General features: G+C 47.6%; 2 protein-coding genes across 5 annotated transcripts in view; one reads left to right on the plus strand and one right to left on the minus strand.

Annotated features, from left to right (window-relative positions):
* Window positions 1-5526, minus strand: part of MFHAS1 (multifunctional ROCO family signaling regulator 1) — a 37008-nt gene extending 31482 nt beyond the window's left edge. For both annotated transcript variants that reach the window (XR_012673547.1, XM_075149516.1), the window contains exon 1: window positions 2304-5526. Coding sequence is in view for 1 of the 2 variants with exons in the window: in XM_075149516.1 (XP_075005617.1) it covers window positions 2304-5499 (3196 nt within the window). In the remaining variant the exon portion in view is untranslated. The remainder of the gene's footprint in view (window positions 1-2303) is intronic.
* Window positions 5527-12145: 6619 nt separating this feature from the next.
* The window catches only part of TNKS (tankyrase), a 148259-nt gene continuing 133473 nt past the window's right edge, over window positions 12146-26931 (plus strand). For all 3 annotated transcript variants that reach the window (XR_012673548.1, XM_075149518.1, XM_075149519.1), the window contains exons 1-2: window positions 12146-12681; window positions 22642-22866. Coding sequence is in view for 2 of the 3 variants with exons in the window: in XM_075149518.1 (XP_075005619.1) it covers window positions 12183-12681; window positions 22642-22866 (724 nt within the window). In the remaining variant the exon portion in view is untranslated. The remainder of the gene's footprint in view (window positions 12682-22641; window positions 22867-26931) is intronic.

The raw sequence follows: 26931 nt of genomic DNA on the forward strand, positions 1-26931 counted from the left end.
TCACATTTTTCATACAATTCAGGTCATAGCTGGGCTGGATTTCAGCATCATCCAAGAAGACAGGCAGGTTTCTCAATTAATTGCAGCCTTTAATCACTCTTCAGCACTTCCACAGATCAGCCCTGCCTCTGAAACACATTTGTCTCCTCAACATGCTCTTCCCCCAGCTAGACTCGTATAGTATTCGTGTTAAGACAAGTCACCTCCTGCCCCAAGGCAGGGCCAGTTGGGATGCTAAGCCCTCTGCCCCTGGCAGCAAGGCCCAGCTTCTCCCCTAGAGAGCTTCAGAATCGCTACAACCCCCTTTCCACAGGCAGCATCACCCAGGTGGCATTTCGAAGCCTGCACACCAGCCCCTGCTCCTCCCATGCCCAACAATGCACTGCTTACCTGTGCCTCCCCTTCCCACCACACCCGGCCTGGCTCCCAGGTGAAAGCAATCCTTTCCAACCTCTAAGGAAACATATATGGCACAGCCAAATCCAAAGCAAAAGGCCCTTCAATTTCAATGCCTCCCCTTATGCTTCCAGACCTGCTCTGACTGCCACTGGTCAGCAAAGATGCCAATCGTCTGCAGACAGTCTCCACATTTCACTTTTAAAGCATCATCTACTCACTGGAGAAAAAAATGGGTCAGCCACAAAACATTCACCCAAAAAAAAAAAAAAAGAAAAAAAAAAGGAAAAAGGAGATATGTGACTCTGCAGACCTGAATTATTCACAAGCTAAACCTTCAATAGCCATGCATCACACTTGCACATACAGTTTGCTGTCTTGGCTAATTTTGGTGGGGTTTTTTGGTTTTGGTTTCTGTTTGTTTTTTTTTTTTTTAGGGGTTCTGTGGGGTTTTTTTAGTTTTCAGGGTTTTTTTGAAAGCAGATCACATTGCCCCAGGCACCATGTCAGCAGCAAGACCCAGCATGCGGATACCACTCGGCAACTCACACAGGATGGGTTCACCTCCCCAGTCCAAAGGCTCTTACATAAACTAGCACAGTTAGAGGGAGATAGAACTGACAGAGCCAGCATGTGGGCTGAGGAGCAAAGAGCATCTCCTTATTCTCAAGCTCCAGAGAAAAAAACAAAAGCAAACCCAAAGCAAAAAAGAAAACCCCAAAACAACCCCCCAAAACACACCTTATTATTCACATTTGTCTACAAACCAATTCAGCACCACTGCTTGCTTTAACTCAAATCATACTCCAGTTTCCCCACAATTTCAGGCTATCTGTGAATAAAGAATGTTCCAACATACGTCCAACATGGGTGTGTATATGTGTGTGTGTGTGTGTGTAAAAAATGCACATTTCTAGAGTGCTGCTTACAGTCCAGAGTGTGTTTTGATTTCACACAGATTTACACACCAAAGCACCTTTCCCATGGCCCCCCCAAGCCCCAGAGCAAACCCAAGGAGGAGGACACAGGTTAGGAGGCAGTACCTGCATACATACAAAGTAAAACAGACGCTGCTGGAAAACACCACCGATAAAATCACAACTTTAGAGGTGACAGCTTTAGAAAGCACCAGAGGACAGAGATTATGCTTTTTTGTTAGATGAAGGGGGAGGGAGGAAGGAAAATAATTGCTCTCAAGAATAGCTCCAAAAGGCACAGTCTGGGAATCACTTCTAGGTGAGACGCTTAAACAAAGAAGATGGAGTATCCCTCTCTCTTCAGGCAGGAATGCTTCCTGCTAGAGACAGGGCTCCCATAAGAGAAAGCGCTTTTTAGGCAGGGCTATGAAGACCAACACACCCATTGTCTACCAGCAGGAGCTTTCCTGCATTCAGAGAGGCTGCAGCAGCACCGGCCAGGTTTTGGGAGTGGAGGGATGAAGAGGGGGACGGGGGACACCTGCGGTCTTTTAGGCATCCCTATCCGTGTTTACAAATAGGCCCAAGGAAGGGGGAGCTGCAGGGTAAAGGGAATTAGGAAAAAAACGCAGTGCCATTCAAAGGAATCAAAACAAGGAGAAGGACAGGTCAGGGCCTTTTCGACAATGGCACCGCCAATGCTCGGGGCAAAAACCCAAAAACCAGAGAGAAAAGGCATGGACAAAGGGGGATGTAACACCCCCCCCCATCTCAGAATAGGGTTATTTTAAGCCTGTCTCCTTGGAGCTACCCTAATATTTTCTCTCATGACTCAAGTCACCAGGGAAGGGAGTTAGAGCAGAGGAGGGAAAAAAGAAAAAAAAAAAAAAAAAAAAAGAAGAGACAGAGCTAAGACTAACACTGTAAAACTCCCTTCTAGAAGGGGCAAAGCCCCAGAAGAGATGAGAGGCAAGCTGGGCTGTGCCTTACCTGGAAAAGTGTGTGGGTTGGGTGACCCTCTTTTAAGGCACTTTGAACAGAGGACGTGCACAGTGTAGTACAGGCCCGGCCATTCCTGGAGCAGGACATTCAGTTCCTCCACTAAAGGGGTAATAGCTTGCCAAGCTGTCCAGATATTTGGTAGGGATGCATGACTAGCGATAGACAGAGTATCTGGCTGCAGAGCTCCCCTGGCAGGCCGGTAACTCACCACCACGGGCACCTTTCCCCGGTAGGCATAGATCTGGTATTTGCCATCTGACCGCTGAACCACGTGGCTGTTAATCTGGACACTGTAGCGTGCAAACAAGCCGGGTGGGAAAATGAATGGAAAGCTATATTCAATCTGCAGCTGCTCGACCACGAAGGACTGTCCGCTCAGATTGGCACCGTTGATCCACGCCTCCGCATGGGGCACTTCATTTTTCACGTAGCAGGGAAACTTGTACCAAGCGGCCGCCCCATTTAGGGGCTTGCATTTGGGTTTGTTGACACAGTAACAGAGCCCCATCTTCTCCAGCAGCTCCAGGATGAGCTGCAGATCCTCCCGGCTCTGGATGTGGGGCTTAAGAAGTAGACGGATAACGTGGGCAGGGAGGAGGCCGTGCAGCAAGAAGCCCTCCACATAATGATGGAGCTGAGTGGCCCTCAGTTCGTCAATGTGGGTGTCGCTGAGCAGTTTCTGGAGCAGCACAGTGGCATCCCGCTGGCAGAAGACGTTGAGGATGTCAATGAGCCGTGGCAGGTTGTGGAACACATACTCCCGCAAGGTGAGGTGCTCCTCAAAGTAGAGCAGCTTCCCACTCTCGTGCAGGTAGGACAGGGCACTCTGAAGCCGATCCTCTGTCAGGCCTGCCTGCAAGCCCAACCGGGCAGAGTCCCACCAGCTAAGCCACAGCTGCTGAGCTTGTGGCTGGAAGTGGAGCTCCTCCAGCACTTGCCAGGATTTGGGCAACACCCGGTGCAGGTTTGGGAAGATATCCCGGTGCTCAGCCACCGAGAGGAGCTTGTCCCGCAGGCGACGCACCTGGCAACGGTCCCGGCAGCTGAAAGGCAGCACTGGAGAGAGGATCTGAGGGCGGTGGTTGAGAAGGTACTGAAACTGGGCTTTCTTTCGCCGCAAGTTCTTGTCCGAGACCCCATAAAAGGCAGCGTGCGGGCTGGAGCAGCGCAGGTCAAAGTCCTGTCCCAGAGCCTCATCCACCTGCTGGACTAAGCTCTGGAGTCCCTCAGCATCCCTCTTCTCCTGCTGAGCGATCTGGTGATGAATGTCCAGGCACTTCTCTTCCAACTCCCGCTCCGCACAGAGGTCAGCATGGGTTCCCACCATGCACACCACAGCATGGGGCACCTTGGAACCGAGCCAGTGCAAGAAATAGCCCACAGAGGGGTAGAAGTGCTGAGGGACGTAGGCACTCAAATTCACCACCAGCACATACAGGGCTCCGGGAGAGAGGAAGAAAGACTGGATCACATCATAGCTTGGGTCCCCCGCCAGCTCATACACAATGAATGTCAGGCCCCTCTCTGCATCCGCTGTCCAGTCCATCACCTCAATGCCCTTGCTGCCTCCCAACAGTCCCAGTCCTGATGGTACTTGGGAGGCATCCAGTGGCAGCGACGGTGCAGGGCACGGCGTTTCCCCTTTCACTCGGTGAGAGGGCACGTGAGAAGGGATGTCCTGCCGCTCAACGGGGAGATGTTCCAGCTGCTGCATGGCAGGTACCCGCGCTGAGGAGGCATCCTGAGGTTCGGGGAAGGGGCAACACCCAACTGGTGCTCTCCCAATGTCCTGCTGCTGCCCAGGGCACCCTCTAGGCTGGATGCTTCCTGCCTCCAGACTTCCCACGTCCTCCCTCTGCCCATCCTCCTCCATGAGGCATCGCCTCAGCAGGGTCTTTCCCGCATCCTTTAGACCCATGAGGACCAGCTTGAGGCGGGGTTTGAGGGCAGGCTGGGAGTGGGCCAGCTCCTGCTGGTAGGCTGCGATGTAGGGGATGCCTTTCATGCACACCTCGTAGGGGGGCTGGATGAGGGGGTTGTCTTTGATCTTCCACAGAGTGACGCGGGAGAGCTGCCCGAAGCCCTCGGGCAGGATGGCAATCTGGTTGCCTTGCAGGACCAGCTCCTCCAGGCTGTGGAGGAGCACAATGGAGTCAGGCAGGTAGCGGATGCGGTTGTTGTCCAGCCAGAGGGTGCGGAGCTGGCAGAGCTGACAGAGGCGAGGGGGCAGCAGGGTGAGCTGGTTGCGGCTCAGGTAGAGCTCCTCCAGACTGGGCAGCGCCAAGATGGCAGCGGGGAACTCCCCCAGCAGATTAGAGGAGAGGTTCAGCATCTTCAGCCGCTGCAGGCTGCCGAAGCCAGCGGGAAGGGCCTGCAGCCGGTTGCCGTCCAGCATGAGGCTCTCCAGGGCACTCAGCTGGCAGAGGCCCTCGGGCAGGGCCGCCAGCCCGGTGCCGCTCAGCCAGAGGATCTTGAGGCGGCGGAGGGCAGCGATGCCCTCGGGCAGGGCCCCGAGGTGGCGGTTGCCGGAGCAGTCGAGCTCCTCCAGGGCGGTCAGCTCCAGCAGCGGTGCGGGGAAGGAGGGCAGCAGGTTGTGGTCGACGTCGAGGGCACGGAGGTGCCGCAGGCGGCCCAGGCCCTCGGGCAGGCGGCGCAGGCGGTTGAAGCTGAGGTCGAGCTCCTCGAGGCGGCCCAGCTCGGCGAGGCGGGGGGGCAGGCCCGGGCCCTCGGCGCCCAGCTCGTTGTGGCTGAGGCTGAGCTTGCGCAGGCCCCGCAGCCCCGCCAGCGCCCCGCCGTCCCCCAGGCCCCGCAGCCGGTTGTGGCTGAGGTCGAGCTCGGCCAGGCGGCCCAGGTGGCGCAGGGCGGCGGCGGGCAGGCGGCCCAGCCGGTTGCGCCGCAGGCTGAGCACCCGCAGCCCGCTCAGGGCGGCGCCCACCTCCTCGGGCAGCTCCTCCAGCCCCCGCCCGCTCAGGTTCAGCGCCTCCAGCTCCCCCAGGGCCGCCGCCGCTGGGGGCGGCCGGCGAGGCGCGGCGGCGGGGGGGGGCGGCGGCGGCGGCCCCCCCGGCGGCCCCGCGTCCGGCTCCGGCTCGGGCTCGGGCTCGCCGGGGCCGCCCCGCAGCTTCCGTGCGCGCAGGGCGGCGTCGCGCCACAGCCGCACCGCCTTCGGGGGCTCCGTCTGCGCCATGGCCGGGGGAGCGGGACCCCCGCCCCGCCCCGCCCTACCTGCCGCCGCCGCCGCCGCTGCTGCTCGCCATGGGCGCGGCCGCGCTGCGCGTCGCCGCCGACCGCCGCCGCGGCGGGCCCGGGGCTCCCCGCGGCTCCGCGCCGGCACTGCCAGCCGCGCCGCGCCGCCCCCCGCACGTAGCCGCCGCCGCCGCCACCGCCCCGCCGGGGGCGGGACGGGGACACGGCACCACCCCCGCGCCGGGGAGAGCCGGCCCCTGCCGCGGGGACAGCCGGCGCCGGGACACCCCGCCCCAGCCTGCCTGGTAACCCTCGCCCGCCCGCCGGGCACCGGCCTCTCCTCCCAGGGAGTAAGGGTCCCTGCCTCCGGCCTGAGCCTCCCAGCCTGCGGCTCCTGCCCCTTGCACCGTCTGGCACGGCCCGAGAGAGCAGCCCCGCCGCCTCCCCACGGCCCCTCGGATGCCCCCGGTGGGGTGAGCCCAGCTGGCGCTGGGAGGCGGTGGTGCGGGCAGCGGTAGCGGTGCCGGCGCGTCCCCGGGACCCCGGTGTGTGGCAGCAGCCTGGGCTGCTGTGTGTGGCAGCAAGCCTGCCCTGGGCTTGCTGCGAGGCTTGTGAGGCGGTCGGCTCACAGAGCACAGCTCACCCCGTGGAGTAACAGCACAAGCTGTTGTATTGCTGATCTCCGCGTCATTTCTGCACCAGGCAAAGGCTGGTGTTTCGTCCAGCCTTGCAAGAAACCGAGATTAACCTTCCTTTCCATTAAATAAACGTGTTTCCGTGTTAGAGGGTGTGAAAGCCTGTGACCCTCTGGTTAGCCAGCGCAACTCCGCCACCTTCCTGCCGCTCTTTGTTTCCTTCGCTGCATACATCTGGCCAGATCCTAAACACTGCCTTCTCCAGGATCCTCAGCCAAGCTTCGCTGCTAGGACTCAGAGGAACATGCCAGGAAATTTCTACCACTGCCACAGGGGGGAAACAGAGCCGGTCTGTAGCGGGGCGGCGAGGCTGGCGGAGGCTGTGGGTGCTCCGATCTCCCGAGTTGCGTGACCTTACCCTTACAAATGCCAGTGATGCACTGTGGCCAAAGGTTCAGAGGTTTTAAAATGTCACTGTCTTTGTACAGCACCGAATACTCCAGCGTGCTTTAGGGGCCTGAGAACAGTCACTTCCTCCCACCTTCTCATGTTGTAACAGCTACCATTAAAGCATGCTGTAAGTTATTACTTCGGAGCTACGAAGAGAAAGAAAAGCATTTGAAATGAGAAGTGGGCCACGGGGCAACCAGTTTCACAGCCTTTATTCTCTTCTTTATTATGGAGAGCCCTCACAAGAACAACGCCTTCTCTTTTGGATGGCCCTGTGCATCTAACCACGCTCCCGCTTGGAGAGAACTGACCTGGTGTGAAGCTATAGTCACTGCACTAAATTACCAAATTTTCTACTTACTAAAACTACAGATTGCAAAGGCTCAGGTTCAGTTCCTGTCTTTCTCATTAGTAACAGACAAGCAGGGGCAAAATCATATTTTCAGGCCCTCTGAGTCCTAACAAACCTTCACCAGGTTTCTGCTAAATGCCTTTCTGAGCATGAAATCACACCTGGGTAGGGAAAAAATTGCAGTGTTGGCTGGTAAAGCCAAAAAAAGGATGCATAGGACAGGGAGGAAAGCTCACAGGCCTGGGAGAAAGCATGGCTGTGTGAAGGTAAGACCCATCTCCAAGCAGGGTTCAGGAGCTGCCCAAAGCCAGCAGAGGCAGTCCTGGGGTCTGGGCCTGTGATTTGGCTCCAGGACCTCCACTCAGGCTTGGGGGGAAGAGGTATGCGGGGATACTCATGATCTGGGAGGCTCTGCTGAGAAAGACTAAACCTGGGGATAAAGCTCTTCCCATCCTTCCTGCTTGGCTGGTGTCAGATCCTGACCCTGGGAAACAGAGATACTTCATGGCCTCTTGCTAAATTGTGCCCCTCTAGAGCTAGTTTCCAGGCTTGCCCTCATTTATTTTCAGAGCATCCTTGCATTGGGTCAGTACATCTTTCACTTGGGCTAACCCAGTTTTTGTGTCTTTGCTTTTCCTGAAGATCGCTGGGGAAGTAGCCCTTCTCTGCATGCCAAAAGGAGCACTCTCCTTCCCCGCTTCAGAAGTAGCACATTCAATTCCTCCTGGGGAAAGAGTAATTCTCTTCTCCCACCCTCTTGCCCAATTGCTCGTGATACCAGGTCGATGGTTTCCTTTCCAACTCTCTACATGCAAAGCCACTCAGGCTGTCGCTATCAAAATCACGTTTTTAAAGCAAGATGATGTTTCTAGAAAAAAAAGATCTCTGCAGGGGAAATTGACTCTGGCATTAAATTTGCAGCTAATTTTCTTCCTTCCTGTGCCTTGTGCAGATAAAGACAGAGAAAGCAGCATTGTTATGGGGGCTACCCACCCCATGATGCCCATGGGCACTGCAGATCCTCTCTGAAGCCAGGGCAGGCTCCCAGTTGCTCTATGATCTGCACCAAGTGTAACCCGAAAGGCTGCCGCTCTGCACTATCCTCTTGCTTCCCACGGGAAAACTGGACAAACCCCTCCACCGGGGATGCTTCAAGCAGCTGCTTGACTCAGCCAGCTGAAAAATACCAGGGAGACAAGTGCTTATCTCTGTTTGCCCGCTACTAGAGGTCATGGCCTGTATTAAACACATCTTTCTGACAGCATGCAAGGACAGCCAGGGAGGAACTGGCCTAAGCAGGGAAAGTTTTGAAAAAATACGCAAAGCAGCAGGAGATGAATGCCTCCCCAAGGTAATGAAGAGAGGGAGAAAAGCCATGCAGCACTAGTCAAACTTTGATGAGCTCCTGTAGGTGGTGAAAGCCAGAAAAAACATGATGAGCAGAATGCTGGCACAAAGACGTCCCCAGTGCTGCTCGGAGGTTGTCCAAGGGGGAAAGCTCTGGTGCTTCCCCATGAACCTTACTTTTTATCCTACTATACCTGCATGGGTGTGCAAATCTGTGAGCAACTTCAAACAGACAGGGACAGTGTCTCTTGGCATCTTCAACACATTCACCACAGTTAAAGCTGCCAGTTGTGAGTGAGATACTTTCTGGGGAAAGGGAAGATTTTGTTTCTCAGAAAATGTAGCTTTTGCTAGAGATGTAGATGATCCCTAGTCTTCCCATCTGCTTAGGCAGAGGAGATGTGTTTCTCCAAACAGGACTTCCTCACTTCCTCTTGATTTATGTGTCAGCATACTACAAGTCCCTTAAACGTGAGCGCTAGCATGCTGGATGCTGGTTTTGGAGCCATTTCCTATTTGTTGGAGCTTAAAAATATTCAGAAACCATCCCAAGCCCCTCTCCTAGCTGCCATCAGCTGGGGCTGAGAGGCAGGTGGCTGTAAAATTGCCAGCAATGCTATAAAGCATTTTGTTTAAAAAAAAAAAAAAAGAAATTAATCCCATTTCAGCGGATTCCATTATATACCAGAATCGCATTTGGAGTTATTAAATAGTGGCCCTGGAAAGTCCTATTGATGGGATTTAATTATTCAGCTGAAGTCTGAGGTGCCTCCACTTTACTGAGCCCTGCAGCTGCATCATTAATAAGATTTCTGTCTAAAGCACCTCCCTCCTGGATCAGGTAAAAGACACTGAGTTATCAACGGTATTTTAGAGCCTGACTCTGGGCTTTGTGGGACAAGAGGTGCAAATGTAATCAGCCACTTGTGACAGGACGTGAACCTAAATTAGCTCAAAGGAAGCATCAAGCTGCTGCGGCAAGCAGATGCGGGGAGCGCTGTGGGCCACTGCAAAGCTCACGGGCTGTGGCACCAGCTCTGAGCGAGGCTGGCATCCCTTGGGAGAGTGCTTGCCCTCCACTCCACCAGAGACACAGCCCAGATGGTAAAATCCCCAGGTTCCCGCTTCGGCAGCAGTTGAAGAAGCCAGGTTTCCAAGGGCTTGGTGGCTGGCCAGGGAACAAGCAACAGGTTGACTGAATGCTTTCTAAGATCCTCCCCATGTTCCTCCTCGACCTTAAGTAGAAATCCTGTAAGGATGAGGAAATTTTGCCCAGAACTGCGAACTGCGTTCCCCACATTGTTTTGCTCACCGTTTCTGCAGGAAAGAGTGAAAGGTCTCTCTGCTTCGAGGAGCAACCTTGAGAGGTGCCCCAACTCAAGGGGTAATCACCGCCATGCAGCCATGCTACCTAGCAGGGAAAGCTCAAAGAAGGCTCACTTAGGCTGTCATATTTATGGAATAAAGTGGTTGGCTTGTAGTCAAATTACATGTAATGGGAAAGGTTTGCATGAGACTCCTTGTACCCATAACTTTCTTTGTTGCTTGATAAACGAGTCTTGGAAAAGCCACCCGCCATTCATGTGTTAATCGCATGATCGGTGTTTCAAGCTCATAAGCATCGATGCTCACTGTGTCACTCTACTCCTTTGTGGGTTTTTAGAGAACAGATTGAAACTAGAGGAGTTCTTGGCCCAGCTATGGCTCTGGCCTTTACCTCCTTTGGAGTCTGTACCAAACTACTGCTAGATTGGTTAAGGGGTCGAGTGCATCCATCACACATGGGCAGGTCTCATACTAGGAATCCTAATCCCTTTACCTGTTCCTTCCCAGGCACAGCTTTCATAGAATCACAGAAAGGTTTGGGTTGGAAGGGACCTTTAAAGATCATCCAATCCAACCCCCCTGCCTTGGGCAGGGACATCTTCAACTAGATCAGGTTGCTCAAAGCCGCATCCAACCTGACCTTGAACACTTCTGATGGTGGGGCATCCACAACTTCTCTGGGCAACCTGTTCCAGTGTCTCATCACCCTCATTGTAAAAAATGTCTTGTGCTGGGGACCCCAGAGCTGGATGCAGTACTCCAGGTGGGGTCTCACGAGAGCGGAGTAGAGGGGGAGAATCCCCTCCCTCGACCTGCTGGCGACGCTTCGTTTTATGCAGCCTAGGACACGAATGGCTTTCTGGGCTGCAAGCGCACATTGCCAACTCATGTCCAGTTTTTCATCCACCATACCCCCAAGTCCTTCTCTGCAGGGCTTTCAGGAAAGGGTGACCCAGAGTGTAGCATTTCTTACTCAATCCTACAACCAACAATGAATTTTTAAGGCCACCATGAATCCCAAATCTTAAAAAATATTCCTTTTATCTTTTAAAATCTTTCAGGAAGTAGAACAAGTGTTTGCGTACCGATGCATTTTCTAAAAGTGATGCTGTCTGCAACCTTGGTTTATGGGAAATACAGAGAGGGGTAAAGGAATGTGATTTGTTTGCCACTGATGCCACAAAAGCAACTGGCTGGGGAAATACAGACTTGGAAAGCCAGCAGTGAGCCGAACAAGTGCATGCTGGTGCTCTGGCTTCTTAAATGTCTTGCAAAGCTTGGGCCTGACAAAGGGGATGTTGTAATTAGCTTGCAAAGTCCTTTTAGGGGTTTTGAATTAAAAGAAGGCTGCGAAGCAGCAGCTATCTAGATTCAGGTGTCAGGGAGGTCTTGCCGAGCTCTTTCAGTGCCTGGCCATGGCCCACGGCTTCAAAGCCGTGGCACGAACAAGAACTGAGCTGGGCACCTGTAAGTGGATCTTCATTTACTGCTCCACCAGTCACGGGGACTGATTCCATGCCTACTTCCTCCTCACTGGCAGAAAGGTACTTACTAGCACTGGACCAGATCCTCATTTCTTCTGAATTCCTGTTTTCTGATTTTCTGTGCCCCCAGCGTTAGACCTGGTCAGCGCTTCTTCAGCACGTCACATGGTGCTACGCAAACACTTCCCAAAGCCCTTTCCCAAATCTGTTTGCCGGGATGAGGCTGGCTGGCATTAGCCATATTCATATTCCCTCTAACGGGAATTCCTCATCGCTCTCCCCGTCCTCTGACCTGTGGCTGCTGCCCCACCAGCGCTGGGAGCCCCAGTACCTGGTGTACTGGGAATTCTCCAGGAGTTGCTGCTGTTGATATTTTTCCTGTCAACGGAATCCCCCTGGTGCTCACAGACCAAAGTTAAGGTGAGTGAGCTGGAGATCTCTTGGTGACAGCTACTGGGGCTTTCTGACCTGAGCAGTTTATCCGTAATCGGTGTTTATATCCTCCCGAGGTACCAGCAAGCCAGAAGCACTTTGGTCTCATCTTACTGCTGCTTTCCAAATCCAAACCAAAATCCTTACTGGAAGGCTTCTGCCTGCTCCCGCGCCGGTCAGACCTGCTCGTTCCGCGGAGGGCCCTTTCGCGGACGTTTCGGTCCCCGACATCCTTCGAGTTCTCTTTCTCACCCTCAGCGCTGACAGCCACACCTGCCTCCCCGCCTCGGGATTCGGTTCCCGAGCAGGGCCGGCCCCGCCCCGGGCTCCACCGCCCGGCCCCGCCCCGCCCCGCCCCGCCCCGCCCCGCCCCGCCCCGCCCCGCCCCGCGCCGGAGGGGCGCACCTGGCGGCCTCCAGGGGGCAGGCGCGAGCCGCTGCCCCGCCATGGGGCGGGTCCCGGTGAGGCCGCGGCCCCGTCCCGTCCCGTCCCGCCCCGCCCCGCCCCGTCCCGTCCCGCCCCGCCCCGCCGCCACAGCGTGCGCGTCACGTCCGGGCGCCGCGCATTGGGATTGGCCGGGTGCGGGCGGAAGTGTGGGCGGGAGTTGCCGCCGTTGCCGCAGTGACGGGGATCGTGGGGGGGGCGGAGGAGGGCGAAGATGGCGGCGCCGCCGCGTCGCTCCCAGCACCACCACCACCATCACCCGCCGCCGCCGCCCGGGCCGGCCTCGCCGCCGGCCGCCGCCTCGCCGCCGCGCAGCCCCAGCCTGGCGCCGGCCGACCTCGCCCCCGCCGCGCAGCGCCACAGCCTGGCCGGCCCCGAAGGCGAGGCTCCCCCCGACGCGGAGCGGCCTCCGGCCCTGGAGTGCTCGGAGGGTGCGGGCGCCGCCGGCCCGGGCCCGCCGCCGGGCTCAGGCAGCAGCTCCAGCAGTTCCTCCTCGTCCTCCTCCTCGTCTGCGTCGTCGTCGGTCGCGTCGAGCCCGGCGGCGGAGAGTCCCGAGGCGGCGGGCCCGGGCGCGGCGAGCGGGGCCTTCCGCGAGCTGCTGGAGGCCTGCCGCAATGGGGACGTGACGCGCGTGAAGCGCCTGGTGGACACGGGCAACGTGAACGCCAAGGACATGGCGGGCCGCAAGTCCACGCCGCTCCACTTCGCCGCCGGTGGGTACCGGGACCGGGGAGGGGTCGGGGCCGGTCCGGCCTCCCGTTCCCCGCGAGGGCAGTGACAGCGAGTGCGTCGGGACAGGGAGGGTACAGCTCCCGACCTGGCTTCCCAGGAGTGGCTTCCCTGGCTTCGGGGATGGACCTCCAGCGTCGCGGTGGGTCAGCAGAACTCGAGCGTAAGCTGAGAGGAGGAGTGTGAGCACACCTCCCCGGCAGCGTTTCGCTGCGGATTGTGGGGAGATGGCTGATAAATTGCCTTTTTTTTTCCACATAAAATGGAAGAAGATGCTTCCTTTGGGTGAAACGAGTAGGAGAGGAGATCCTGGAGGCGTAAGGGAGGCTGTATGATCTAAAAGTGCAGACGTTTTTCTCTGTATTTGACACGTAGGCTGCAAACTTGTGTGCATGTGCTTAGGAAGTAAGAAGCTGGAATCCAGGATGGTTGGCTCGAAGTTAAGGGTTTCACGGGTATTGTAGTAGCTCTTGAAAGTCAGGGATCCCTGTTACGCATGTAGACTTGACAGGAATCAAAGTCGATGCCTTGTACTTTGTAGCTTTTTTTTTTTTTATTTGGGCATAGCTGCTGATTGATCTCTGCATCTCTTGTGGTCTGAGTGGCTGGGGAGAGAGGTGCAGTGGAACACCTGGACTTGATTGATAGAAGAGTATCCAGGAGAGAATATGCCTCTTAGTGCAGAGAAGAGATGTCACTGTGATCAGAAGTAATGTCATAAAAGCAGTTAATAGTGAGGTCCAACAGTTTACATTAAGTAGAAGTAAACATTACTTTCTAGGAAGTATACCTATTATAGGTTAGTGTACTCCATAAAGAGAACATGTTGTACGGGATGTGATCTTCACTGGGGGCACAGGGCATGTGAAGTTCATGATAAAAGTAAAATGAGGAGGATGTTTTAAATCATCAGCCCTAACTCAGGACTTGCACAGTTGCTAGGTCTGTGGTCAGGCTGAGGGCTTTCTGACGTGTGCCACAATGTTATGGGACTGGACCTTATGTAGTAAGGGGCATAGATCTTGTTTGAGCTTTAAGTGGTGCACTAGTACACATAAATTAAGATAATTAACAAGACTGTATTGAGTGGTTAATACTTAAATGCTGGTGTATGGCTTTAAAGCACTGTGTTGAAATCGATAATAAAAATGAACATTTTGTGGCATAAGTTGCCTGGAACTCTGAATAGTGGTGTTCAATTTATCAGGCAGATAATGCTCTCTGAGATTGTGTGGGTTTGTTTTCATTTCCAAAGTACGAGTGGCATTTCACGATGCCCCTAAAGGGAACTTTTGGTCCTGAGCTCTACCAGTAAAGCATGACCTTGTGCAAGTGGAGTTTAAAACACCGTGAACTTCTGGAGTACGGACTTAATTTTATTGAACCCTGGAATGCTGGTACAACTGCATGTGTGCACATGAAGTTCTTAATGTTTTGGAAGGCTCATCTTGAGTCTGGTCTGCTTGTTTTGGATTCAGACTTAAAATTAGACCTTGCTGCTTCCCCTTAAACTCTGAGATTTCAAGTTGTAACTTCAGTGCTAGTGCAAACTAGAAGCTCTCCAATCAACTTCTACCTTGATTGGAGAAGAAATGGACAAAACTTACTCAAGGGGATAAGGCTTTGAAAGTTGATAGTGTCAATAGGATGTTACTGTAATACCAGTGGAAGGTGCTTCCTTGTAGCATGGGGAAAACAGCAGATGAAGTTCTCGTACCTAACAAATTCCTCTATCTATTTTTCTAGATTTAAAGACTTTCCTTAGCTATCATACATCTTTTATCTTGAATCACTGCAGTATGTCTGGTCTGAATGGATTTGACGTGTGGTAGCATTAGGCAGATCTCTTATTACAGAGTAATCGGAGTAAGAAGCAGATTCTAAAGATTTTAAAGTGATTGAGTGACTTTAAAATGCAAAAAAGAAATTAAGTGGGGGTATTAATGTATTCATAGCTTTTGCATTCAGTTTTTTCAATGAAAACTAGCTTGCTTATAATGAAAAAAAAGCAACTGTGCTAGGCACGAACAAAGGTATGTTTGGCTCAAGGTTTTATCTGTACTGGTGGCCAAAAGCAGATGTCTACGGAAGAGTTACACACTTGCCCTCTTGCTATATGATACTTCTCTGAATACTCTTCCTGCAGTTTGTAGCTCAGCAACTATTTGAGCAAGACCCAGTTTCTATATGTTAGTAGAAGCTCATCCTGTGCTAAGGAGTTCCACTGAATAATTGGACTGTTAACTTGTATTAAAAGTAACTTGCTTCCTCATGTGTTTTCCATGCTCTTCACTGGAATATCCTGTGTTCTGCTTAATGGTTCTCTTTTGCATTGAATGAGACAAACTAGTTCACTCCCTTGCCTTTCCACTACATTCCTTCTTCGATCTAAAGATGTGTTACCTCTTTTCCTTGGGAAAGATCTTAACTGTCATTGTTGATTTCACCAGATTATGAACATCTGTATTATATCCCCTCACGAGTTGAAAAATTTTGTTATGTCTGTGCTGTCTTCTTGTAAACTGGCTTGGTAATCCTGCATTTGGTGGTGGTGTCACATAGTTGACAAAATATCTTTTTAGCCAGCATAACCAAATGAGTTTGTTGTTCTGTGTGTATGTGAGAGGTAGGTTTTTTTTCCTTTGGGGAATGCTATTGACTTTTTGTTTTGAATGGTTAGATGATTTCTATGTGATAATGTGTCACATTTTAGGTGTACTTTGCATGGGGTAGAGTGGGACTTTGCTCAGCCTACATATTTTCTGTGAATCATTGTGATTTGCCGGGGGAGTACCTGTATTGGTCCATTGCGTTTGAAGCAGGTTGGCAGTGATGCTTTCGTGGTTCTCTTTTTGTTTGTCATCCTCCCTTTATAGCACTCACATACCAAGGTTGGCTTTCCAAGACTTTTCTACCTTTAATATCCTGGATGGGGAGGACTCCTGTGACCTTTTGTCTGAAATCCCAGCTTTTTCCCAGAGCCAGCAAGAATTTGTAGGAGCTGGCTTAGTAATGGACTTGCTTATTCCCTTCTGAAACAAGGTTTAGCCTTACAAAAGGATATGTATTTGCTGCTGACACTTTGATTCATATGTTTTTAGGCCTAGTCCTTGCTAGTAAATCATTATTAATAGCACCTCTTTCAGAAATGACTAGGTGGATGGACCTGATAGAAATAAGCTGAGTCCTAGCTAATTTCTTCATATAGCCACAGTCATAAGCTTGTCCATTTCCACACCCATTTAATGAGAAGTTTAACTTTTTGTTTTTTGATCATAAAGTTAGCCCCTCAAGTTCTTAGGCAACGCATTCCTTTAGCTTTACAGTTATTCACTTTCTAGTGTTTAACCCAAGGATACAGACAGTACTAATAGTAATTGCTGAACTGTGGCTTAATGCCCACTTCTGTACTGAGGAAGAAGTAGAGGTTTCCAGAGTGGCTTTTGGAAGATATGGAGTTGGGATCACAGGGTGAAGTGCTCTTGGTGGTATCAGCCCAAACTAGACTTGGAGAAACCTGATTTAAGGTGACTTGATAGAGCATCAGTGATATTCCTTGTTTTCTCTCTGCTTGGGTCTATAGTAATGGCAAAAAGCTGTTTGGGGAAAATTAGTTTTCTGTAAGCATGCTTCTGCTAACAGTAGTAATAACGGTTGGAAATCAAATCTTTTATGGAGGCTAACATATATAACTATTCTTTGGAAAATTTCAGGAGTACACAACTTTAATCCTGAAGGCAAAGGGATCTCACTTGGGTTGGAAAATAGTCAGTAGTCAGAGTTTAAGAAGAGAGCTCATCAAGTTGATTAGTCAACTAGCAAGCTGTTAATCATAAAAATGCATGCTGCTTCAACATGTGTGAGAGAAACAGCTGAGGAAGCAGAACTAATATAACTAGCTACTGAGTGTTCCTTGAGGGAGAGCCAGGTAAAGAAGTAGTTGGTAACTTATGACGTACTTCTACTCTATGCAGAGACACCTGAATTGACCACTCCACCTGTGGTGCAATGTACAAGTTAGTTTAAATTGCCTTGGAAAGCCCTGCTTGAGATACCATCCTTAAACTACTCCAACTCATTTTGTTGCAGTTGTCTGGTATACCCTTGCTGTAGAATAGATGTCTGACCTTACTCAAACAGTTGTTTGTAAAGCTAAGTCACTGATTAATTCTGCCTTGTGCAACTTAAAGCAAGGTTAATAACAATTTTCAGCTGCATTCATATGGATAGAATGAAGAGTGCAGATTGTGTAGTCAATTAGGAAACATCTTGGCAGCCTTACAAAATGCCGACTTTTTCATGTAAAAAGATGAGTTGATAAATTACTGGCCGTGACTTTGGAATTCTTTCTTTTATGTTTTTGTAGCATTTGTAGTACATGAACTCTGTTACAGTGTCACAAGCATATTACTTCCTAGGAAGTTTCAGCTTGCTTTCTTTGTGACTGGTGAATGGTCTTGCAATACTTTGTGCAATGTAGTGTATCTCCTTCCCATTTAAAATCCTTTGAAGGAATTTACAAGAGGATATAAATGTAACATCTCAGACCTTCAGTAATACTGAACCAGGTGCTCTTTTTCCCAGCTTGAAGGCTCTTCAGTTTACTTAGTTAAATCACTTGGTTTAATTGTGTTCTGCCTCGTGAAGTGGGAGAAGTGCTGGTGGCTTTTGGAAGACCTGTCTTGGGGAAAAATCTGTGCAGTACTAAAGCAAAGAGATGTACAATGACTTAGCTTGAACTTCTTGCACTCTTTGCTTACAGTTTAAAACCATTCTCAAAAGGTCCTGTGTCTCTAAGATGTGTGCTTCTCCACTTCAAGGGCTTGTATTCTCATATGAGCTATGTTTAGTGCTCTAACAAGTGGGATTACATTTAATAGGAGCATCTTTCCTGTTTTGCCTAAGATCACAGTAATACCTGCAGGTGTGCTAAACCTGTGATTATACACTTTTGTAAAATTTAACTCCTTTTGGAGTTAATGTGTTCTGAAGAGCAAGCAGGTGAAAGGAGGAGGAAAAATGCCTAGTGAGAGTTAGGAGTCTTCCATATGATAAGTTAAACTCTGCACATAACAGCAGCTTTGCAGAGGTTGGAACTGGCATTTGGAGGACTTCACACTATGTTGTGATCAAGTGACATTAATTGGGCAGCGGGTGAAACAGTACAGCTGTACTTAAACTGATCAAACTAACTACTTGATGTATTGTACTCACTGGAGAAATCATTCTTCCGATTCTAGTAGGAAATCCATATATTTATTTGGTTGGTTTTTTACCAAACTTTCTGAAAATGAGTCTTGAAATTGGGCAATGAATTATGTGGCTTCTAGGAGTACTATTAATTAAGTGTCTGTAAACTGCTACTGTGTGAAAGCTTGTGACTAACTGAGTGCAGGTTTAACATGGAAGCCCTAACCGGAGCATGTAACAGGGATATCAACTGATGCTCCTGTTGCTTTCTTTGCATCGCTTCCCTCATCAGTCATTCAACCCGCTCACCCTGTTGCCTCTTGTTACTTAGGTTCAATGCCACAAGAAGAGATGGGACAGGACAAGTTTGCAGGCTGGGAGCAGGATGTGAAGGGGGAGGAGGACAGGTCATCTTTGCACTAGTAGTAAGCATTTGGTGGTGTCTCTGTGCTGTCTTGTCTGATGGCATTTAAAAGTTTTTTATTTAGCTTAATTTTCAAGCTGTCAGTTTACTACCTAAAGCCTTTTTTTCTCACTTTCAGCCTAAAGTGACATGTATAAATTGGAAAAAGGCAAGAATACAGTATTGGCAAAGAACTAGTTAAGTGGTGTTTTCTCTGAATTGTCTGCCTATATCTTGATTTATGTAAAGCTGTCATAGCTATGTCCATCTCCTGGCTTTCGCCAAGCCTTAGTCTTCAGTTGTTTCTGTGAGATGACTGGAGAAATTAAGAGCCTGTCAGTCACTCTGAATTTTTGCCTTTTCTTTGGTTTGACTGATGAGTGTTTCACCCTTAAATTTCAGATGTTCTCTTGCTACTGCCTTTTTATAGGGGGATTACTGCTTCCTTTCTCTCCTGGACAATATGTTTTCTGAGGTACTGCGACTTGCCTGAAACTTCCAAATAGTGTGAAGAAGCTAAAATGAGGGCAAAGCTTGTGCATTTTACCTGTGTGAAATAGCCCAAGCTAATAAGGGACCCTGCCTGTGAGTGTGCTTTGGAAGCTGGCAGGTGAATCTCATCAAAACAAGCTTGCATGCTGGGCCTTTAAATGTGACTCTCCTCCATGGTTACCCTGGTTTTGGATGTTTTCTGTAGGAACCTTCTATTTGATTGTCTTTTGGGATCTTTAATTACAGGTCCGTTCTTGGGAACTCTTCCTTAGACTTTGTAAATTGAAGTTGCACTGGAAATATACAAGAGTAGGATTCTTAAAGGCATCACATCAGTTTCTTTAGTTTAAACCAAATTATACATGCTTCATCTGTCACAAATGGCTTGACATGTGTCTGTTGCCTTTACAAAAGGTGACCCCGACACTGCAGGAGTTTCAGTAATTACAACTGCTTTGTCAGATTGGGTCGTGTGATCATTTTAAAGACTTTTTGGCACTTTGTCAGTTCAAGTTTTTACAGGTTTGCCTGTGGTGGTGGTGCTGGTGGGGGAAGCTATTCCCATAATTGGTTACTTTTTCTCCGAAAGATGGGTGGTCTGGTGGGATAAAATCACAGTAACCTTTACGGTGCTTTTTGAGGACTGAACCGAAGAGCTAATTCACCAAAAACTGTAAAGAGTTTATTGCTGGCATTTCCAAAGATACCTTTATCAATGACCCCATGTCCAGCAATACCTTGAAGAAGTATGTGTGTAGTCCTGAAAATCACAACGCTGAGCAATTTGAAAAGAAGTCTGGGTTTTCAGGCACTGTCAGGTTGTTTTTCCACAAGAGACTAGAAGTACACGTAAAGCAAATGCTCATGCAGCGTCAGCATGTTTTTAGTAGTCCAATCTATAAAAACTAAAGGGTAATAAATTCTGTTGATTTACTGTTTAGTTGAAAACATCCTTTTCTAACTCTTGTCTTGGTCAATTTTCCTTTGCCAGTCAAATGAAAAATATAAACATGGGAACCTTGAGGGCTTGCTTCTTGGTGTTTATGCCCCAGGCCTGTTAGCTTTGCTGTGGGACCAGATACCCTTTGTTTGCTGTTGTACCTGCTTAAGCTGTCATTTCCTTTTGAAGACTTACAGGTGATGTTCCTTGACTATTTCGTAACAGAAACAAACAAAAAAAGTCAGTTTTCATGCTAGAAGCTGCAGTGATTTACAGTAGCAGTGGCCTTGCTGACAGTTCAGTTAAGAAAAACATGTCTTTCTGGTAGCGGTTTTCTCATGATAAGTAAGTATCACTTTTAATAATACCAGTTGTGATTTACACACTTCCATTTCGGTAGTGTAATTTCTAATATGAAGTTATCACTATATAATGTACCAGAAAGCTTTGACCCATCTGCAGTGATGGACTAAAATTGGATTGCTGAGTGGGGTGCTAGTCTGGTTGTGGGCCCCTCCCTGCAGCTGGTATGGCTCAGCAGCTTGTGGAGCAGCTGTTGAACTGCTGTTTAGCCCCATGTGTAAAAGAAAACCCACTTTGGTATCTACTCAGTGTGCTACCTTGTAATTTGTAGTGGTCCAGCATCTGTGCTGCAAGCAGCTGAGGGCTTTGTACAGTGGGGATGGGGGAATCCTTACAGCTATCCAAAAGTAACCAGGCTGTTAACTGGAGCCCCTGAGCTACGTTACCATACATGATTAACCAAGGTGTGAACTGCTACAGGCTGTACTAGATGTACTAGCATCTGTGTGCGTATCCATGATGGCTTCCTCAGACTGTTCTTCCACCTGCTTGCTTGTATCTCATATAAGAATACTTCTTTAGGCAGAAATAAAGATACTGTTAAACTGTCATCAAAACTCTGAAACCATGATAAGCCTCGGTAAAGGGGCTTTTTGTTTTGGCTCTGCCTGCCTTAACCATAGTATTAGTCAGCTTCTAGAAAACTTCTGTCCTTCAAGAAAGGGTGTTGAAGGACTCTGTGCTTCACTGAGGAGACAGTGTAAATTCCTGCAGAATGGCTAGCTGTAGCTTGACGGAAAGCTGGATGTCGAGTTATAACATTAGCCTTAACTGGATAAGGCTAGCATGGATGCAAAGCTGCTAGGTCTGGCTTAGAGATCTCACCATATGGACTGTGGGGGAAAAGCATGTTAATTCTGCACCATAAGTCTGCATAGCTGTAATTAGTGCACTACTCTGGCAAAAAGGGGGCTTAACTCATTGAAATGGAGGTTCTATACAGGGACTGTCACTCTGGGGTAAAATGTTCCTATTTGAGAAGTCTTCATGCATGAGTTGTTGCCTGCCACAGAGAGTGCTGACTTTTGAGAATCATTTCTGTCACTGATTGAGCAGCATTTTACTGAGGCTGAGTTACATGGTCACCTAGGGGAGAACTCGCAGCTTCTTTGTTGCTTCCCTTGAGCTTCGTATTCGCCCTCTAGAAGGGAAATTATGTCTTTAGTTAAGTTTGCCACCCATGATCTGTGGAGTTAATACAATCTATAAGCTTCCAGTTAGCACTGCTGTGATGGAATTTCACCTGCTGCAGCATTTAATTCAGCTGTTTCATAAACATAGTTCATATACATGGAATTCTTCATACTTAAGCTGCTTGATATCCATGATTACCAGAAGACACTAACTGTTAAAGTAACAGTCTTTTAAAATCTCCAGTGATACTGCTTTTAGCCCTGAGGTTTATAAGAAATGCAATCCAGCCTCTGAGATGCAATCTAGTACAAAAATGAACACTTGTGTTTTAGTTCAAACTGTCCTTCTTGAGCCTGATACCTGATTTTTGTTCCTGTCCTCTAAGGTAGTGGTCTCCAAAGAGGAGTGTGCCAGGTATTTCTTTGGGGTGCAGGAAGAAAATATATTTTGTACCATTAATAAATATAATAGGAATTTTAGAACAGCGTTTATTTCATGTTTATCTCAGCCTTTTTAAATGTCTGGTTTTGTGTCTGTTTATAATCTACATACTAGTACAGTAGTGCATGTGTATGATTTATAAATATACATATACTGGGGTGCATGCTCAAAAAATTTTTTACTGATAGGGGTGCACAATCAAAAAAGTTTGGAGACTGCTGCTCTAAGGCATTTGAGGCAATAGGATGCACCTTTCCAGGTTCATCGTGGACAACAAGCTAAAGGTGTCAGGGCCTGGCATGCTGATGCAGGATTTTGAAGCATGTTAGTTTAATGATGCTGGCTTTGTGGTGATATTTTCCCTGGCGATAACAGAGGTTGTGTTCCTAGGCTGAGACTTTCCTGAGGCATTCTTTCCCAGCTGAGGTCTCAGTTCTACTTATCTGTAACTTCTTAGCCTCTCTGTCAGTTTGTCAGTTGGAGGTAGTCAGACTCTTTGTGAAAGAGTGAGAATGTAGTTTGGGTTGAGATAAGGTTGTTCTGCTTGAGCACTGAGTGTGTCCTTCAGTGTTTATTAATATGAGGTCTTCTCCAAGATGAAGACCAACACCAAGAGATAGTATGTAAGATCCTTGCATTAGGTACATACAGATTATCCTAAATTTTTAAAACTAATAAAAAGCTTTTCTTGAAAAAGAATGGCAAGCCTATTGTAGAACTTCTTCACGAGTTAGAGAGGCAACCAGTCAGGCTGATTATAATACAACAGTGTTCACCTCTGTTATGAGTGTAAGTGAATCTTCCAACTGTTGTTTGAGCAGGTGAATATAGTCTCACTTTATGGTGAAATGAACCAAAAAGTGGAAGAGGGACATGAATAATATCATTTGATGTCTGTACGCTGGACTAAGAGTGAACAGTTTAAAATATTAAATCATGTTGTTTTACCAGACAAATGAACAGAAATATGTTCTCTTACAGGTTTTGGAAGGAAGGATGTTGTAGAGCACTTGCTACAGACAGGAGCCAATGTTCATGCTCGTGACGACGGAGGGCTGATACCCCTTCACAACGCCTGTTCTTTTGGTCATGCTGAAGTGGTTAGTCTGTTACTCTGTCAAGGGGCAGACCCAAATGCTAGAGACAATTGGAACTACACTCCTTTGCATGAAGCTGCTATCAAGGGGAAGATAGATGTGTGTATTGGTAAGTGTCTGTCACTTCTCATGTTGAAACTGTACCAGATATGTGTTTTGTGCAGTTGTAATTGTTAATGTACTGGACTTGAGATGAAATATATTGGTTGTTCTTTACAGCTCACTTCTTTTAAACTAGCAGGTAGGTATAGTGATAGTCATTTAAGACTAACATTTTCATGGTGTATAATGCAAGCTTTGCTGAACTTGCACCTGAAAAACTAACCTGGGATGGTTGGTTAAAGTTTCCTCGTCTGTTAAATTACAGTATTCAAAACCTGAATATGGAAGTTTGTCTTGATCGCTCTCAAGAAAATTACCTTCACTAGGTAAAGTCTTTGCTTTTTGGGCTGCTCTATATGTCATCTTAGTGGTAAGGAAGATGGTTAACCTTTCATTCTATGCAGTATGGGGAAGTATCTCATTAGTCCTCTGGAGCTTTCAAATGCAAGTTACAGGACACCATTGTTCACAGTGGTTATATATCCTCAGTGTGAGTGCTCTAGCCTGGAGTCAAAGCAATTTCAAATAAAATTGAACACTTCAATCATTTTAAATGTATCTAGAACATATAAAGAGCTTTTCAGTCAGGATGTCTTTAACTTTTATGTTTTTTCTCAGTGTACTTAGTATTACTTTTTTCTAAATGGGAACTTCTATTTTTGTTTTTTACACTCAGATCAGTTCCTTGAACTTCTTTATCAATTCTGGTTCTTCTTACATCTATTATCTTGAATAAAATGATCTGCTCAACATTGTGGTTTTTTTATCAAACGTGGAAAGAAAAGCTTGATTTTTAGGAAGGACAGTTAAGATTTGTTCTATATGTTATCCAGATAAGACACAATTTTCAGAATTTCATATAATGTCTATTTGCTTAAAGACTTGCTACATAAAATTCCTGCAGAGAAAGCTGCAAAACTTATGGGGCAAGTTCTTGCATTAGCTTTATTGCAATACTTATGTCATTTCTAAAAAAAACCTCCAAGATTCAGGGAAAGAAAATTGGAGGAAACACCAAAATATAAATTTTAGTCTATTTCTTCTCTTTACAAGGAATGTGATGGACTTCATTCATTTCATCTCTGTGTGTGAGGTAAAACATATGGAGAATATTCTACAGAAGTTGCTGAGTATAGCTGATTATGCAGCAGTGGGAAGAGATCCATTGATATAGTGGGTCCCAGTAACAGTCTGTTGTGACAATGGTGGATGGAAAAGTAAGCTTAATTCAGTCAGTAACTGGGTGTTATCTGTGACTTAAAGGAAGTAATTACTTTGGTCTGTTCAGTGCTGGAGTCTGCCTGGCTTTGGGAACGGCTGACTGAAAATACAAATTAAATGGGAGAATGTTGACAGTAAGAGGCTCCTTTACGCCTGTAAAGGCGGATTGGGTTTGTTTGCTTTGGAAAACATTTGTCTTGCTCAGTCTTTTAAAACCTTGTTATAAAGCAGGAGGGGATGCAGCTGCACACCTTTGTGTTCTTAGGTAAGAGGATGAAAGATGGTTGCAACAGAAGATTTTAGGATTTGGGGAGGCAGCATGGCTGGTGTAGCTTTGGGTGGTTTGTCTAAAGACTCTGTGGTACTCTTTGGAGGAGATTGGGCAGGTCAGATCAAGGCGGCAGATTATGTGGTACATCAATTCTGATGTACAATACTGACAGTAATTTGAGATTATTTAGATCTAATTTCCATAATCAAAGAACTGATGATACCTTTAAAGGTATACTCTAATTCAGCAAGAAGTTGTGGGCTTGGTGAAGGGAAGTACAGAATCAAATTTATGGCCTGTATTACGCAGAAGTTCATTCTGTGTTCCACGCACAGATTAGATCTGTGACTCTAAATGTTAGATGTTAGACTAGCGGGATGATCCATGTATCTGAAATATTCAGCACGTGGTACTGGTCAAATCCCAAAGCTCTTCTGCTGTCCGCTGCAGTTGTAGGGTTCCTTGGAAGCACTGAGCAGGGCTGCAGGACTAGATGCAGTTCTCCTTACTACTTGCAGGCAGATCGGAATCTGGGAATTTTTAAAAAATTTATTTTATTTTAAACAAGCAAGCATGATGCTGTTGTGCTCAGTTTAGTTATGGATATCCATGTATGTCGTACTTCAGTCAGATATTTGGTCTGTCGATGTGAGAGTTATTACTGAAGGCAGTGTCACCAGTCACTAGATTTAATATGTACCGTAGTATGATGCTTCTTTAGGATTTAGTTGATTCCATAATACTGCTAGGATGTGAGTATAGACAGAGTGAGTTTGTTTGCAATTTATATCTAGTGGGCAAGCATGTTTTGCTGTCTTTGGCAAGTTCCTGTTTCTTTTCAGTGGTTTTATATATAATTTTTATATTAAGGTCTTCAGCTTTTATCTCAAAGTCTTTTGAAGAAACACATTATACACAGGAATAATGGAACAATGATTGCTTAGGGCACGAATTCTGACTAGGAATAGTTGAATAGCTTTCTGAAATATATTGTACAGTACTATTATTTACACCTTAAGTGTAGACCGTTACAGTAGATATGATGGAAGAAATTGGCCTGGTTATAAAAAAAAAAAAAAAAAAAAAAAAAAACCAAAAAAACCACCAAACCAAAAAACCCAACATACTTAGGGTGTTCCTTTTCAAACAAGCAAGGCATGCTTTTTAAAAAGCATTAATTGAAGAGTAGTCTCTGGAAATCCTAGCATAATCTAGAATTCATTGCTGAACTTAGATATCTATCTGTCTGAAAAGCAAGATACTGTGTAGGAATTAGTCATCTAGCCTCATTTTTGGCTACCTATTCTTAGCATCTTCTTCCAAATGATGTAATGGGAGAGAATTTTCCAATTTATCTTCTCTCCTTCCCTTCTTCTGTGCCACCCCAGTCTGCATCTTTTCTTTATCATATCTAGCATAGAACGCTGTTCTTTGCCTCTTTTTAACCTGCGGCCAAAAGTGATAATTGAACAGAGTGTGGAGACGCAGCACATGTCATGAATAATGATTTTTCGGAGGAAAACTCAAGGCATTGAAGCAGAGTGGGAAGACCAGCAAAAGCTAGGTAGTGATTGCACTACAACTATAGAATGCTCTTGTGTCTAGCACTAGCCTTGGAATGGAGTGTGCATATTTATGCTAAAAGTACTATGAGTGCTCAGCTGTACAGCTGAATTTAGACTAGTAAGTACAAACCCTGCCACTGGAAAGCTTATGTGGAAATAAGTGTACATGAACTGATGAAAACTCATCAAACTATGCACAAACTTCTACTCCAGGAAACTGTAAGACAGCAAATGACTGATAAGATTTCTTGTTCTGTTTTACTGGTTGCAGGTTACAATCATAGGACAGTGTAGGAACTTAAAGCGAGAGAATGCAAATGTGCTGAGTTTGGGAGGAATATGGACTGTGGCTTTTGTAGATGGCAGTTGCTTTTGTATCTAGGGTCTGGAAGTGTAGGAGATCTTGGAGGATGGTAAGCAGTGCTCAGCTGGTTTGCTGACCATCTCTTAAAATGTATTTAGTCACTGCAGATTTGTTTAGTTGCTAAGTAATTGAATCCATTTGAAAACGTTGTTTCCTATATGTAATCAATTTTTGGACTAAATGTATTGAACCCTTAAAACCAATTGTTAGATAGTGTTTTCCAGTATTTATGGCTTCTAGGATTGCTTTATCTGTCAGGAAGATGCATTTTCAATGTCTGTAGACTGCTTCTAGAGCTAATGAAAAGTGGTTTTGTTCTTCAGTGTCGCATTTGCTCGCGGAATAATGAATGAATGGTGAACTCTGCAAAGTGTGTTTGGAGGAATGCTGTGATGTAGGGGTAGTGACTGTTCTGTGGGTCGGGCTGGGGAGAAAGGACGATCCATTTCTTCATCCGAAAGTCTATACTGCAGTCAGACCAAAGGTCCATGTAGCTCACTTTTCTCTGATAATGACATGTAGCAGATGCTTAGAGACTCTGAATGGCTGGAGTGTATCCTTCTTTCTCATGGCAATCAGCAATTTAGGAACTTGATAAAGTAGAGGCTGCATCTGGACTGTGTTGCATAGCCACTGGTATACAAAATTCTT

This window comes from Calonectris borealis, chromosome 4, assembly GCF_964195595.1.
Source record: "Calonectris borealis chromosome 4, bCalBor7.hap1.2, whole genome shotgun sequence".
Taxonomy (NCBI): Eukaryota; Metazoa; Chordata; class Aves; order Procellariiformes; family Procellariidae; genus Calonectris; species Calonectris borealis.